The following is a 12,768-nucleotide window of genomic DNA, read 5'->3' as shown; positions in this document are numbered from 1 at the left end:
AAGTCTTTTTCTGCTGAGTGATATCTTCAAAGTTGTAGCCTGAACTATGATTGCGTTGACAGCTGTGGACCCCGCTGAGCTGTGCCCTTCCTTCCCGCAGGGAGGACAGTGCTGTCTACCTGTCGGGCCTGGGGACCGTGGGGCTGGAGGTGTACGAGCAGGTGCCAAAGCTGGACGCAGTGATTTTTCCCGCAGGAGGCCACTGTGGCTTGCTGGCAGGGTCGGCTGCTGCACTCAAACACCTCAACCCGCATATTTCTGTAATTGTAAGTTTCCTTTCACCTGTAAAGTGTTGCATTTTGACAACTTTTGCCACAGCTATTTTCAAAAGGCACTGGTATCTAGTGATAACACTGCATTGGTATCTCATGATGCACTGGCAGAGACTGCATGTGCTGGGGACAGGGACTATCTGATCCCAGTGGCTTCACCTAGGAGAAGAGCCTCTGAGAGCCTGGGAAGCCTCCTGTCCCTTGGCTGCTTGGCTGGATTTAAGAAAAAAATATGGGAAGACTCCTCCAAAGCAAATGAAATCCAGTTCTGTGTTTTGAAATAACTTCTTACAGGAAAAATTTGGCCCTAAATAAGCCACAGGATAAGTCTAGAGATAGCAGAGTTATTATGCAATTTGAAATTAATTGTTAATTTGCAGAGGAAATTTTGTGTAGCTTTTTTCCGTGTCCACTTCGGTGGTGACTTTGTTATAATTAGATCAAGAAAAAAGTGACAACACTTGTCTTCCCCAGGGGGTTGAATCTGAAAGTTTCCCTGTATTGCAACAATCCTTAAAGGCTGGCCACCCAACTGAAGACCAGGCTTGCAGCAATCATCACTTTTACGGAGGTAAGAAAATGGATTATTCTTCTGGAGGTAAAATAAAAGTTGTAATTGATTTTTCCAGCCTTATTATTTTCTCAGTCATACCATTCAAATATATTTTAAATTAAATCTCTGAAGAGTTAGAATTCAATTCAAGATGTAAGAGCAACTTCTGCCACATTTCCCCTACCACCACCCTGGGGTACAACGCTATGTTCAGTGCACGTGAAATGTTCAGTTGAATACTTAGAAATATGAGAGTATTTCTCTGACCATGATGCTTGCAAGCAGCATCTTAACCAGTGAAGCCAATGGGAAAGCTCTCGTGTAAAAGACTAATTTGTGAAAAGACAGGAAAATGCAGTGCTTAAATATTTAGTCCCACAAAACTGTTGTCGGAACAATGGTGTTTATAAATGATCCAGTTGTTTCCCTATCATCTGCTCAAAAAACCTCAGCTGTTAAGCAGTGTAGGAATATCCTGTTTACCTGATGTTCCAGTCTCTGGAAGCTTTGGGTTAAATGGGAGTTTTGTAAACAAACAACCTAACTCTGCCAGCAAGCTCTGCCTGTCTCTGCGCTCCTTTGCCCACTGTCCTGTTGTAGCTGACAAACCCAGCACCACGCTTGGTTCTTCTCTCCTTCAAGCCTCATTGAACAGTGAAAAGCGCTGGACTGCAGGATTGCTCTTGCAGTACAGCTATGCCAGTGAAGAATCATAATTTTCTTAAAGGGGTCCAAAATGGCAAAATCTTCCTGCTTCCTGTGATTTGGTCTTTCATTGCCAAATGCATTTTTGTCACATAAAAAAATCAAGCAACTTAAGGTCATATAACAGCAGTGTGCTGCACTCATTAAGGGCATAAAGTAGAGAGGACTCTAAAATATGTTGAACTTGTCTAAAGCAGCCAGCTTCATATTTTTGTCTTTTGAAATCTGCAGATGTGAGCGGACTTTGCTTTGGCAGCAATTCTTTGCAGCTGACTGGGAAACTTGTGGATAAAGTTGTTGCTGTGAGGTAGGTGAAGAAAAACAGTGAAAGGAATAATACTGGGTGAACATTGTTGTATATGAAAAATGTGCTGTACCATCAGGGTATGGGGGTTCTTCAGGTACAGTGGGGGGAGCAGGTTGGCAGGAGTTGCCATCATGCACACGCCGTGAGAGCATGGTGATGGAGGGGTGCATTTCCTTCCAAGACAGGCACTGAAGACACTGAATCCAATCCTACATATCACAGAATATCTCAGGTTGGAAGAGATCCATAAAGGATCATCGAGTCTAACTCCCTGCTCCTTGCAGGACTGCCTAAAACTAAATCATATGACTAAGAACGTTGTCCAGACGCCCTTTGGCCAAATCTTCACCTGCTGCTAGTACCTGGTCATACTCTGGGTGTAAAACTTGTCCTTGGTATGTCTTGCAACACTTGAAGGCAGCCTTTGACAAAGCTCTTCTCAATCTTCATGGAAAAGCCAAGCGGGCAGAATATACTTACCACTAGGATTTAGCTAGCATGGTGGTTCTGGTAAAAAAAAAATGCCATCCTGTCTTTCAGTTAATAACAAGGCTGAGATGTGTATTCACCCTCGGCAGCATGGCTTTCTGTAATACCACCTCAGGGTTGTCTGTACCTGGAAGGATGGAAGAAATCCAGTTATACATAGAAGTATTGTGTTTTGCTTTTGGTAGCTGTGTTGTTTTGTTTTGACACAAGTCTTTTGCCTTCAGGGAAGAGGATGTCCTCATTTCGATACTGAGGTTGCTGGAGTATGAACGAGCCACGGTTGATGCAGAAGGGGCCATTGGGCTTGCAGCGTTGGTTGCAGGGAAGCTGCCTGAGTTGAAGGGTAAAAGGTATGGCAGCTATTGCAAACAGGGGCAAAAGCATGGGGTTGAGCGCCTTGGTCCCAGGAAATGGAGGGGAGCTGCTTGTTTTATGAGTGAGGAGGCAGTTCCCACCCCTGAACTGGCAGTGGGCTTGTCTGTGGCATCTACTCCAGGCTGAAGAAACCGCTCGCTGAACAAGACAAATGTCAGCCTGGAGACCTGACAAATCTTGTCATTTTCCTGTATTCTCATATGGTTGGGGGAAAGGCAGTCGCACGCAGCTCTACCAGGCATGGTCGCATCTGCCAGGAGAGCAGCCTGCTCTTGTCAGCCTGTTGCCTTCTCTCATTCCACTTGTGGAAATCAGCCCTACCTGGGGTGGGACAGGAGCTAGGCTGTCTTCTGCAGTCGCTCAGTGGCACCTACCTCCCAGCCCCGGGAACTGCTGCCCAGATAATCAACGGGATTACCCTTGTTCATAGCATTAAACGTGTGGGTAAGTGCCTTCTTGCATCTGGGCTTGAGTACTCAGTACTTAAGTGGATCGAGCCTTGGCTCAGGACATAGTCCAGAATGTATTTAAACACACATGCGCTCAAGATAAAATAAAATTTCCAATGCACAGCATCTTGCGGTAAAATATTGCTGAGGCAGTTCTTCAGAAGAAGCGGACAGAATACATACAGAGCAGCTACAAATTTCAATCCAGTACAACTAAAATAAAAGGGAAAAGGCAAAGGTTGGGTTTTAAAGAGGTCAGGTTTGACTCTGAAGAGAGAGATAATCACGGACCAACCATGTGGCTCTTCACTTGCTCTTCAAGCATTTCTATGCTATTTTGCAGTGCTGAGATGGATTTAATTAATGGTCACACAAAGCCTTAAACATACACGTTGTCTAACCATTAAGAGGTTGAGACTCAGAACTTCCAGAGGAAAATGATGTCACATTTTAAAAATTTGAAACAGACCTAGAATTCTCCAGCTAATTCTCTCTAACAAAAACTAAAATCTCCAGGAAATGCAAAATGAAAACAGCGTTTCAGACCAACTAATGCAGCCAGCTTCTAGGCTGCCCACAACTGATGCTGAGAGCCAGTAGCCCCTCTGACATGCAGTACATATTTATCGAAGGGCTCTCCTAGCAGATCTTAAACTGATATTGAACACAGTGTCTGCGATTCATGGTTCCTTCGCACAGACAAGTGCTAATCCCAAATCCTATTTTTCTCTCTGTTTTCAGAGTGGCAGTTGTTCTATGCAGTGGGAACTTGGAATTACATTTGCTGCAACAGTGCATAGCTCGAGCCCTGACCCTCGATAACCGAGTGTGCAGAATTTCCCTTGTGCTTTCTGACTGCCCAGGAGACATTTCAAAGCTGCTGGAGATTTTGGCTCGGGAAGAAGCAAGGTAAATCAGGCTAATAGTAGGGAAATATAATCACAGAATTACACAAAGATTATTAAAGATTTGAAGGTGTTTCCAAATGTTCTCTGAAAGCAAGTCTGTAAGCAACTAATTATATCAAAGGGTTTTTTCTTGTTATGTTTCAGAAAAGCTTTTATTTCCTTCATTTTTGTTCCACTGTGAATGCACCTTTGCAGCATAGAGCGTCTAATACAGAAAGCAGCAAAGATAGTTACTGTCCAAACACTTACAGAAACTATTTTACAATGACAAAGGATTGTTGTGATCTCTGATTTATCCCTTATTTGATCTAGAGTTTTGGATATCAAACAAGAACGCACATTTGTGACATCTGAGCTCTTCACTGTTGAGGTAAGACCAGGCGCCGTTTCAGTTTCTCTGGCCGTACTGACCTCCCCTCGTTTATTCTGTTTCCCTATATCTCTACATGACTACTTGGAGGAAGTCCAGCAGAGCGTGCGCAGTGATTTGGGGATCAGTGTGACAGATGATTTCTTCTGTGTTACGCAGCATCTTGCCTCACCAAACACTTAGCAGGCACGCCAATAACAGAGGACCTGTTCTGCCTGCTGTTGCCACATCGGGGGGAAGCACCCCAGCTGTCACTATGGCAAACCTTCCTTACGTGCGTGGTGGTGTGCCCGCGGCGGTGAGCAAGTGCTGGAGCCCAGGTGCAGAACTCGAAGAGCCAGCTGTGTAGGCTGGCTGTAATTGTCGGAGGTGAATTTGCCTTCAAGCGATGTGGAGAACACCCTTACCCTTAAGGAATCCTCATTTTTAACTAGGGCCTCAGTTTTGTACCTTATCCCCAAAGAGCACAGAGCAAAATCCTTATTCTTTTGTTGAGGTTTTGATACAGTAACAGTGAGGAGGTGTTATCAGCTTATGGCATCTCTTAAAAGGATCATTTGTCTTATGGCATTTCTCTTATTTCAACCGGTTTGGCAAAGGTGTGGTTCCACTGATTTCATGCTGCTGCTGTCCGAGTCCAACCTGACTTAGCTTGTGAAATCGCAGGTGGAAGACAGATCAGGGATCTTTGCTAAACAGGCTCATAACTGGAATTCAGTAATGCTATTTATTGAGTGAGCAAGTTCTTCAGTTTTGGCATTTAAATCTAATTTCCCGCCTAGATGCAAAAACCGTCTCGGTATTTTTACTTGCGGTATAAAGAATAGGTTAGATTAAAGATGACTATAGCAAAGGACTACAATGAAGTTTATGAATGTCTTTCAGAACATGATATTATCAGTTTTCTCAAGCGGCTGGGACTAAAGCTGCATTGCTCCGCAGCATGCCGTAACAATAACCTGGCTTACTGGTTTGGATAACGTGACGCTGCACGGGGTAGACAAATCCCTCTGATTCAGCAGCTAACTTGGCTCTGAAAACCCTTTTACTGAAGGCTACATTTGACAAACCCTGTAACTCTTCTAAAGTTTTCAATGTGGTTTTTATGAAGCAAGGCTTGTAGTTTTTAGTAGTGCTACTAAGTAAATGAAAATCCAATCTTAGTTTTTGATTGAGAATGTTAAAACAATTTTCTATTGCTCTTAAATGTCTTCTAATGAGGCAACTTTATCAGAATTTGTTGTAAATACGGTCCCTGAATGGAAAAGTGCCATGTGCTCTTGTCTGCACTTGAAACACACTGTATTTTCACTGACCGTCCACTTCAAGAATCTGACAGTGTTGTAGTACAAGAGGGTTGAAGCGAGGAATTTGCATCCCTGAATAATTTAATTGGATTTTGGATTTGGATGATGGCTTTTAATCAGGTGAGATTATTGGGAGAGGTTATTGGATAGTTAGATGTGAAGTATAAAGGAGTGATCCAGATCTATAGACCTCAGTGAGTTTGGATGCAGCTCTATCTGCTGACACCTAGTGAATCATGAAGCTTTTCTCTGAGAGCTAAAACAAGGGTAACCAAAAAGGGTAAAATATCCTTAAGCATCGAAATAAGCTTGCTCTAACTAGATATAGAAAAATGCACATGTAAAGCTAATACGTGTGGGGGAGGTTTTGCTTTTTTCTTTGCCTTGCAAGGGCCAAAGCCTTGCGTCAGCAAAGCATTTTAAGCATTTGCTACTAAAGCAGACCTGCAAGGAACTTTCTATCATTTTCATCGGTGTAAATCACGGCACATTAAATTAAGCATGCATTTAAATCTGGATCAAGAACCATTATGTGTTGGTGGCAATAAGAAGAAAGGTATTACAGCCATACCCACTCCACTCTAGTACACACTTCTGACTGCGGATATAGATGAAGTGTTTGGAGGAACAGTGCAGTAAGTGTAGTGGCTTATTTGAAACACTAAATCAGTCCTGTCAGGGTTGTCATCTCCGTATTTAATCATCCTTTTAGATTTATCCCTTCATTTCCAAAGGAGAGAAACTTGGCTTCTAGTCACTGCTTACCAGAAAGATAGAGCTTTTTTTTTTCCCCTTCTAGCGAAATGCCTTGCGGGTCAGTGTTTATTCATCTGCTGCACACTTGGAACACTCCATGGGAAGACCCTTGCTGATAGTCTGATTTCAAGGAGTAGTAAGGACTTTCTAAAATGAAGCTTTGTGTTCAAACTACACTTTAGGAAAAACAACTTTTGGAACATTTTACTGGCAAAAAGAAGAGATTTTTTTAATTAAACAAAAAAAAAGTATTATGGCTACATTAGATTCAGTTGATTCTTAATGAAGTGCCTTGTGCAGTGGGATCCGCTGGTCACATTTTTTGAACAATATGGGAGTTTCTTTTGGCTACCGCCTGCTCATACCCCCGGTTTAGATCCTCTTTCCTTGTGGCTCATACTGGATCTCTGTCTTGCAGAGGACTACACCCTAATTCACTCTTACTTGAGCAATTAGGAAATGACTTCCGAAGTCCCAATATTGCAATAGATAACCCTTAGCAAATCATACAAATAACCAGTCCTGGTAAGCTTCACATTTTACAGTTATTGAAACAGGTTAGATAACCAGGAATATCTAGACAGAAATAAAGATCAGAGCTAAGGAAAAAATAATCTAGTATCACCAGCTAACTGGATCTAGAGGTCTAAAGGACTACCCAGTTTGTGGGAGGAAGGTACAACTTGTTTCTGTGAACTTTCCCTATTCTTTATCAATAATATTCCTCAGATTCGATGTGGGACAATTTATCGCTTAAATTGCTTCCATCAGTAAACCTCTTTATAACCATTTAAATCACTTTAATTTCATATTATTATTGACTCAGAGAGAAGTCAATGAGCAAAATCAATAAGCGACTTAATAAGGTAAGAACTGTCTTTGCTATGAAGCCAGGCAAGGCTCTGCTATAGATCAGCAGCTTGCCTTCTTAATGAGTGTCTCATATTTGGACTCAGGCAACTCAACTGGGAAAAAAAAATATCTTTGAGCTTATCAAGTTTCTAGAAAAGCCTTCTTCTCACTGCTGAAACTGCAGCATAATCAAACTGAGAAGTACAGGAGGGTCCTGGAACAGGGCAGCAGCAGCCTGCAAGGTCTTGAGCTGCTCGAGCAGCTTTGCAGAGAAGCAGCCGCGGTCGCAGTTTTCCCTCTGACCTGGGTCCTGTTTGACTTTATGGGGTTGTCTGGTCTGTTCACTTCAAACCTCTCAGGAGCTTAACTCTGCTGTGGTTTTAAATAACTCAGAGGAGACCAGCTGTAAAAAGAACATCCATCACATTACTTCTCCCTCTGACTATGCAGCAAAATACTAATTCATAAATCGAATGTTTCTTTTTCTTTACAATAACATTACCCATTGTCCCAGTGGTGCTGGGTTTCCTGGCTCACTTTGTGTGGTGTAATGCCTGTTTTTTCCATATAGTGTATTCACCTCAGGCCAGAATTCATTACATTATTTTAGTCTGCTCGGGTCAATTTGAATAAATTCCTTTGGGCCAACTCGCATTTTGTAAAAGGCTGGAGGAGAATATTTTTGTAGTAGAGTCCCCAGTTGCCAACATATTCCATGTTATTGTCCTGTGAAGAGAATACAGAAGAGCCCGCAGCTGTCCAGCTATGAGAAGGATGCTATTATTCCTGCACGACCTTGGGCAAGGCACTGTTTCCGTGCTTCCCTTCCCCATGTGCGAAATGGAAACACTTGGAGTGGGAAGTTCCGCAATACATTTCTCCTGAGGCCCTCCAAAAGAATTTGGTCGTTTTCTTTAATGGCGTTCCACAGCAGACTAATGAGGTACAGATTAGCCTGCCCCACTTGTAGAAATAAGAACCTGACTCTGGGGAGGCTAAGAGTAGAGTTGTTGGCTTATTACCTACCTTACATAATGTGATGGCAACTTGTTCGTGCTCGTGCTCACCAACCTGAACTCAAGAATATCCCAAAAGATAAGGGCCCAGGTTGCACAACCAAGTGACGGCTGTGGCAGCTGTTACGCTCTTTCTCAAGTGTTGCATTGCACTGACCTTGGGAACTATCTGGCAGCTGATCCCCAAACCATAATCTGTAATGTGCAGTAACCTGCACTGGGTGTTTACTGAATAATTCAGAAAATTGCCCGGTTGTTGATTTTTTTAATAGAAATTAAAAGCCTTGCTTTATTTATAGAACTGAAACCAGCACATATAAATAAAGTTTTCATTTCTAACTCCGGTGATTTTCATGCAAACAAACTGTTGCTGAGCATGGCGTATCATGAATATTAAGTTATGTGACTCCTCGAGACCAACAGCTTAGAAGGCGGTGGTGAATATGATTTCTAGGATTAAAGAAGTGGGATACAAAGGTTCAATGGATGAGTCAGAGACGTAAGGAATTGCACTAGCTGGTTATGATCTATCTTTACATGAAGCCTGGAAAAGCACAAGAGGCTGAACTCTTTTGCCTGAGCAACGCTGCTCACATTTCCTCTGCTCTCTAGCACTGGCCCGTCATGTTTACCCAATACCTTTATTTGCACACACAGCCTACAAACATCAGGCATCAGGGAGCTGAGAGGCATGCCAAATTAATTTTTAATATCTAGGAAAACATGATCACATATGAGACTTGCAGTTCAAGGGGAGCAGAGGTGCCCGCTGTTGCCCAAATGATTCAGCAGAGAACTCTGCAAATTTCCTCCTTTTGTGAAGTTATGAACTTTCCTCTCTCTGAAATTGAATTAATTCCTATGAATATTTTAATTTATGCATCTGGATTTTGGTATTGCGCAGAGCAATAACTTGTGATCAATTTTTTCCTTTATCTTTTTTTCAGCCTTTGCCCTGCTCCCTCATTTTTTTCCGGTTATTAAATAAAACCCACAAAACATCAATATTCAGTGAAGACTGTTCTGTCTTCCATTACTTGTAGGCCTGCTATAAAGAAACCCAACAGGCTAACTAAACCCTTTGGCTGGAATCAGTCTTTCCTGCCACAGAGAGCGGAACTCTAAATGCAGTAAAAGATCCATCTGGCTGGTTATTTTAACAGTCTTACAGAGGCAGATAATTTTTTTATTATTATTATTATTTCTTAATCCAGAAAGGATATAATATGCAGGAGAAAAATGCATAAAATGTACTCTGGTGGTGGTGGTGGTTTTTGTGGGGGTTTTTGATACACAGAAATGAAAGGTCTGCTGTGCAAACATGGTCATAGAATGTTTTGGGTTGGAAGGGACCCCTAGAGGTCACCTAGTCCAACCCCCCCGCAGTGAGCAGGGACACCACTAACTAGATCAGGTTGCTCAGAGCCCCGTCCAACCTGGTCTTGAATGTCCTGCAGTCAGTGAGAGCTCTGCTGGATCAAAAAGCCTATGTCTAGTCCTGAAGGCTTATGGGTTTGAAACAAATTTACAGTTTTCTTTAGTTGTCATGGGTTATCTTGTCTGGAGCATAAGAAATGTCAGGCAATGTGTTTTGTTATTTGTTCTTAAATAAGACAAATTGGGAACACTTTTAGTTTGTCATCAGTAGGCATGCAGCCTCCTGTAGGTAGTAGTACTTAGGTGACCCTTCATCCTAGATAAATCTCCTCCTCATATGCCTCCTACAATACATGTGAAGATTGCCCTGTTGGATACTCATGTAATTCATACTTCCCAGGTGAAGCGAATAAGAGAGAGGAGTTCTGTGAAGGTAAAACTGCAGTGCAAATTGGCTTAATCTGAGCAAGAAAGCAAATTCTTGCCAACCTTGCTGTTTGGATCTGTAGCTGCTCTAAAGCGTAGTGTGAGCCTCTGCTTGCTCCTGCTGTGAGCAAATGTTCTCTCTTCCTCTAGCTGACAAGTGTGGGAGATCAGGTACATTTCTGGAGCTGTTTATTATTGCTGCTGTTATTACTTTTATAATCCCCCGCAGCCTATCAGTGGCCATATCACGTGTTGGATGCTGTGCATGCACAGAACAAAAAGACAGTATTTATCTAAACTGTTTACAAGCTCTCTGGCTCCAATCTATCCAAGTCTGTCTGGCTTCAATCGTTAGTGAAAGAAAAGGGCAGAGAGGAGGATAGTTGGCTCTGTAACTCAGAATGCTTTCCCATGCTTGCTCCCAGGGCAGAGCAACTGCTTGCTGCCAAGTGCTCAAAGCTGAACCTGGCAAGTCCAGGCTGGCTCCAAGCGCAGCAATTGATTTGCTCAGGACAAAATAGCCACGATTGCTGTGGAAGGGGGAAAAAGTTTGCTTTTTTTAAGCAGAAAGTAACTCAGTGAGAGATGAGTATGTGCTCTTGAAGATATGACTGCAAAGCTTTAGGGGCTTTATGAGACATGTGGAATGGATAAATGGGTATTTGGTAGTTTGGTGCCTAGATATCCTTTAGATACATTTCCCCAATATTTATGTTCGCTCCTCTTCCCTCGTTATTAGCTGTCTTTTGTGACTGTCCTTCTCCTGAGACTAAATCCCACTTTTTCAGAGGAGAAAGAAATTAGCATCTAATTTGTGTTCGAAAGAACCAAACAAGGATAGCACTATGTTCAGGATCAGAGGTGAAGAATTACAAAAACAGATCAGAAATGTGGCTTATTTCATGATGGATATTTAAGAAGCTATAGCCAGCTTTCTAATTAATGGGGCTCATGGCTGTTTAGAATAACCTGGAGTTAATGTTTTATCTTCTCATTCAACAGTTTTGCTAAAGGTTTATTGCTATTTTAAGCTCATTCCCAGAAATATGAATTCACAAGGTTCTTATTTAGAAGCACCCTTATAAACGTGTTTGAGCAGAGACAATTTTCTTTTGTTGCCGTGTTGCTTTCTGTAAAGGATGCAGCTCTGACAGGTACACTATACAGGGCATCTGTCTCTGGAAGTCCACCTTAAGGTTACCAGGACCAGTTTTTCCTCTATTCTCTGTAGATTTGCCGGTTACAATAAACTCTCTGTTGTTGCACTGTGACTCATCTTGGATCCCTTCCTCACTAGATTTGCGTGTTTCTGTGAGATCTTTTTTTCCACGTGGCACTTTCGTCGTCTATGATAATTCCAGCAGGGTCAGCAGTGATGGAAGTTGTTAGTCTAAAATTGTGAAGCGTAATTTTCCTGCTGCACCTTTGCATTGGTGCCTCACCTTTGGTAGTGCTGAGATTTTCAAATGATGCTGTAGAGAGGCAAGTATGTAGAGAAGAGAGATTAAGGAACAATTGAAGGAACGACATTGAAGTTATCGTCTTCAGTGGCTGCATGACAGGTTTGTCAGTAACACATGTGGAGGCAAGTGAAGAATAAAAAGAAAACTGTCAAGGTTAGGTTTGCCTGAGTTTAGTTTGATTTAGCAGCAGAACTACCGTAACAGAAAACCACAAGTGAATCAATGAACAAACAAAAAATCAGAGTAAAACAAGCAGGTGTGTCAGTAGATGAAACCAGCCAGAACACTGCAGAGATGATAAAGGACTGGGGGATAATTCCATGAGAGAGGAGGAGAACATAAAAAGCTTGAAGGATGGAAGAAACACTGCCCAGAAATGTGGGAAATGGGGTGAGGTGAGAGGTATGTGGGTGGGTGGCAGCGGCACCACGTACGTACCCCGGGGAACGGAGCAGAGAAGCTGCTAATGGATGACTTCAGGGAAGCCAACAGTAGACAAGTACTTGCCCAGGAGCCAGGAGAGGATTGGTTTTAAGATGGTGCAGAAGGGCTGGAAGAACCCCAGATGTCTGCAATGTCAGTTTTCTTACCTGCGTAGACAGGGGATGTGAGGTCCAGAGTTTTTACGTTGAACTGATCATTTTGCTTTTACGAGTGTATTTTAGGATTTCATTGGAAATGCCTTTGTCTGAGATTGCTGCCATGCCGTCAGGAATGTTCCTAATTCTTTTCCCAGGTCACCTGCACCGTGGAGACCAGAGACAAGATCCACACAGCCCAGCTGAGGAACGCGCTGCTGGAGCGCTACCCCACAGCCGCCTGGACCGAGCGGTGATGGGCACAGCGCAAGGGATGGGGCTGAGGCCCTCTGACAAGTTATTTTACAGGGCCCTAATCTTGAGGCATTCAGGGCAAATATTATCTTTCAAAGCTGAACAGTTAGTGAATAGTTTCAGGATATTTATTTCCTGCTCAAAATGTAGTGAATGTCCTTGGGAATAAAGTTAAACTCAAAACTTTAGCTTAGCCAAGGGAAACTTCTAGTCTCTGCTGGTGTTGGAATTCAATAATTCATTATCAGCTGGCTGTCTGGATTTTGGCTAGCATGTAGAATCCAGTGGTGTTCAATAAATAAACAGGGAG

At 42.6% G+C, this 12,768-nt stretch overlaps 1 protein-coding gene across 1 annotated transcript in view; it reads left to right on the top strand.

Annotated features, from left to right (window-relative positions):
* The window catches only part of LOC104129001 (putative threonine dehydratase), a 30,298-nt gene extending 17,838 nt beyond the window's left edge, over positions 1-12,460 (top strand). Inside the window, exons 6-12 of the mRNA XM_035897265.1 lie at positions 101-266; positions 747-843; positions 1,762-1,837; positions 2,551-2,676; positions 3,892-4,059; positions 4,371-4,428; positions 12,362-12,460. Coding sequence (XP_035753158.1) covers positions 101-266; positions 747-843; positions 1,762-1,837; positions 2,551-2,676; positions 3,892-4,059; positions 4,371-4,428; positions 12,362-12,460 — 790 coding nt within the window. The remainder of the gene's footprint in view (positions 1-100; positions 267-746; positions 844-1,761; positions 1,838-2,550; positions 2,677-3,891; positions 4,060-4,370; positions 4,429-12,361) is intronic.
* Positions 12,461-12,768: the final 308 nt, after the last annotated feature.

This window comes from Egretta garzetta, unplaced genomic scaffold (genome assembly GCF_000687185.1).
Source record: "Egretta garzetta isolate BGI_Z169 unplaced genomic scaffold, ASM68718v1 scaffold56, whole genome shotgun sequence".
In the NCBI taxonomy this organism is placed as follows: Eukaryota; Metazoa; Chordata; class Aves; order Pelecaniformes; family Ardeidae; genus Egretta; species Egretta garzetta.
The sequence above is the reverse complement of the archived record's forward strand: the minus strand, read 5'-3'. Positions and strand labels throughout refer to the sequence as shown.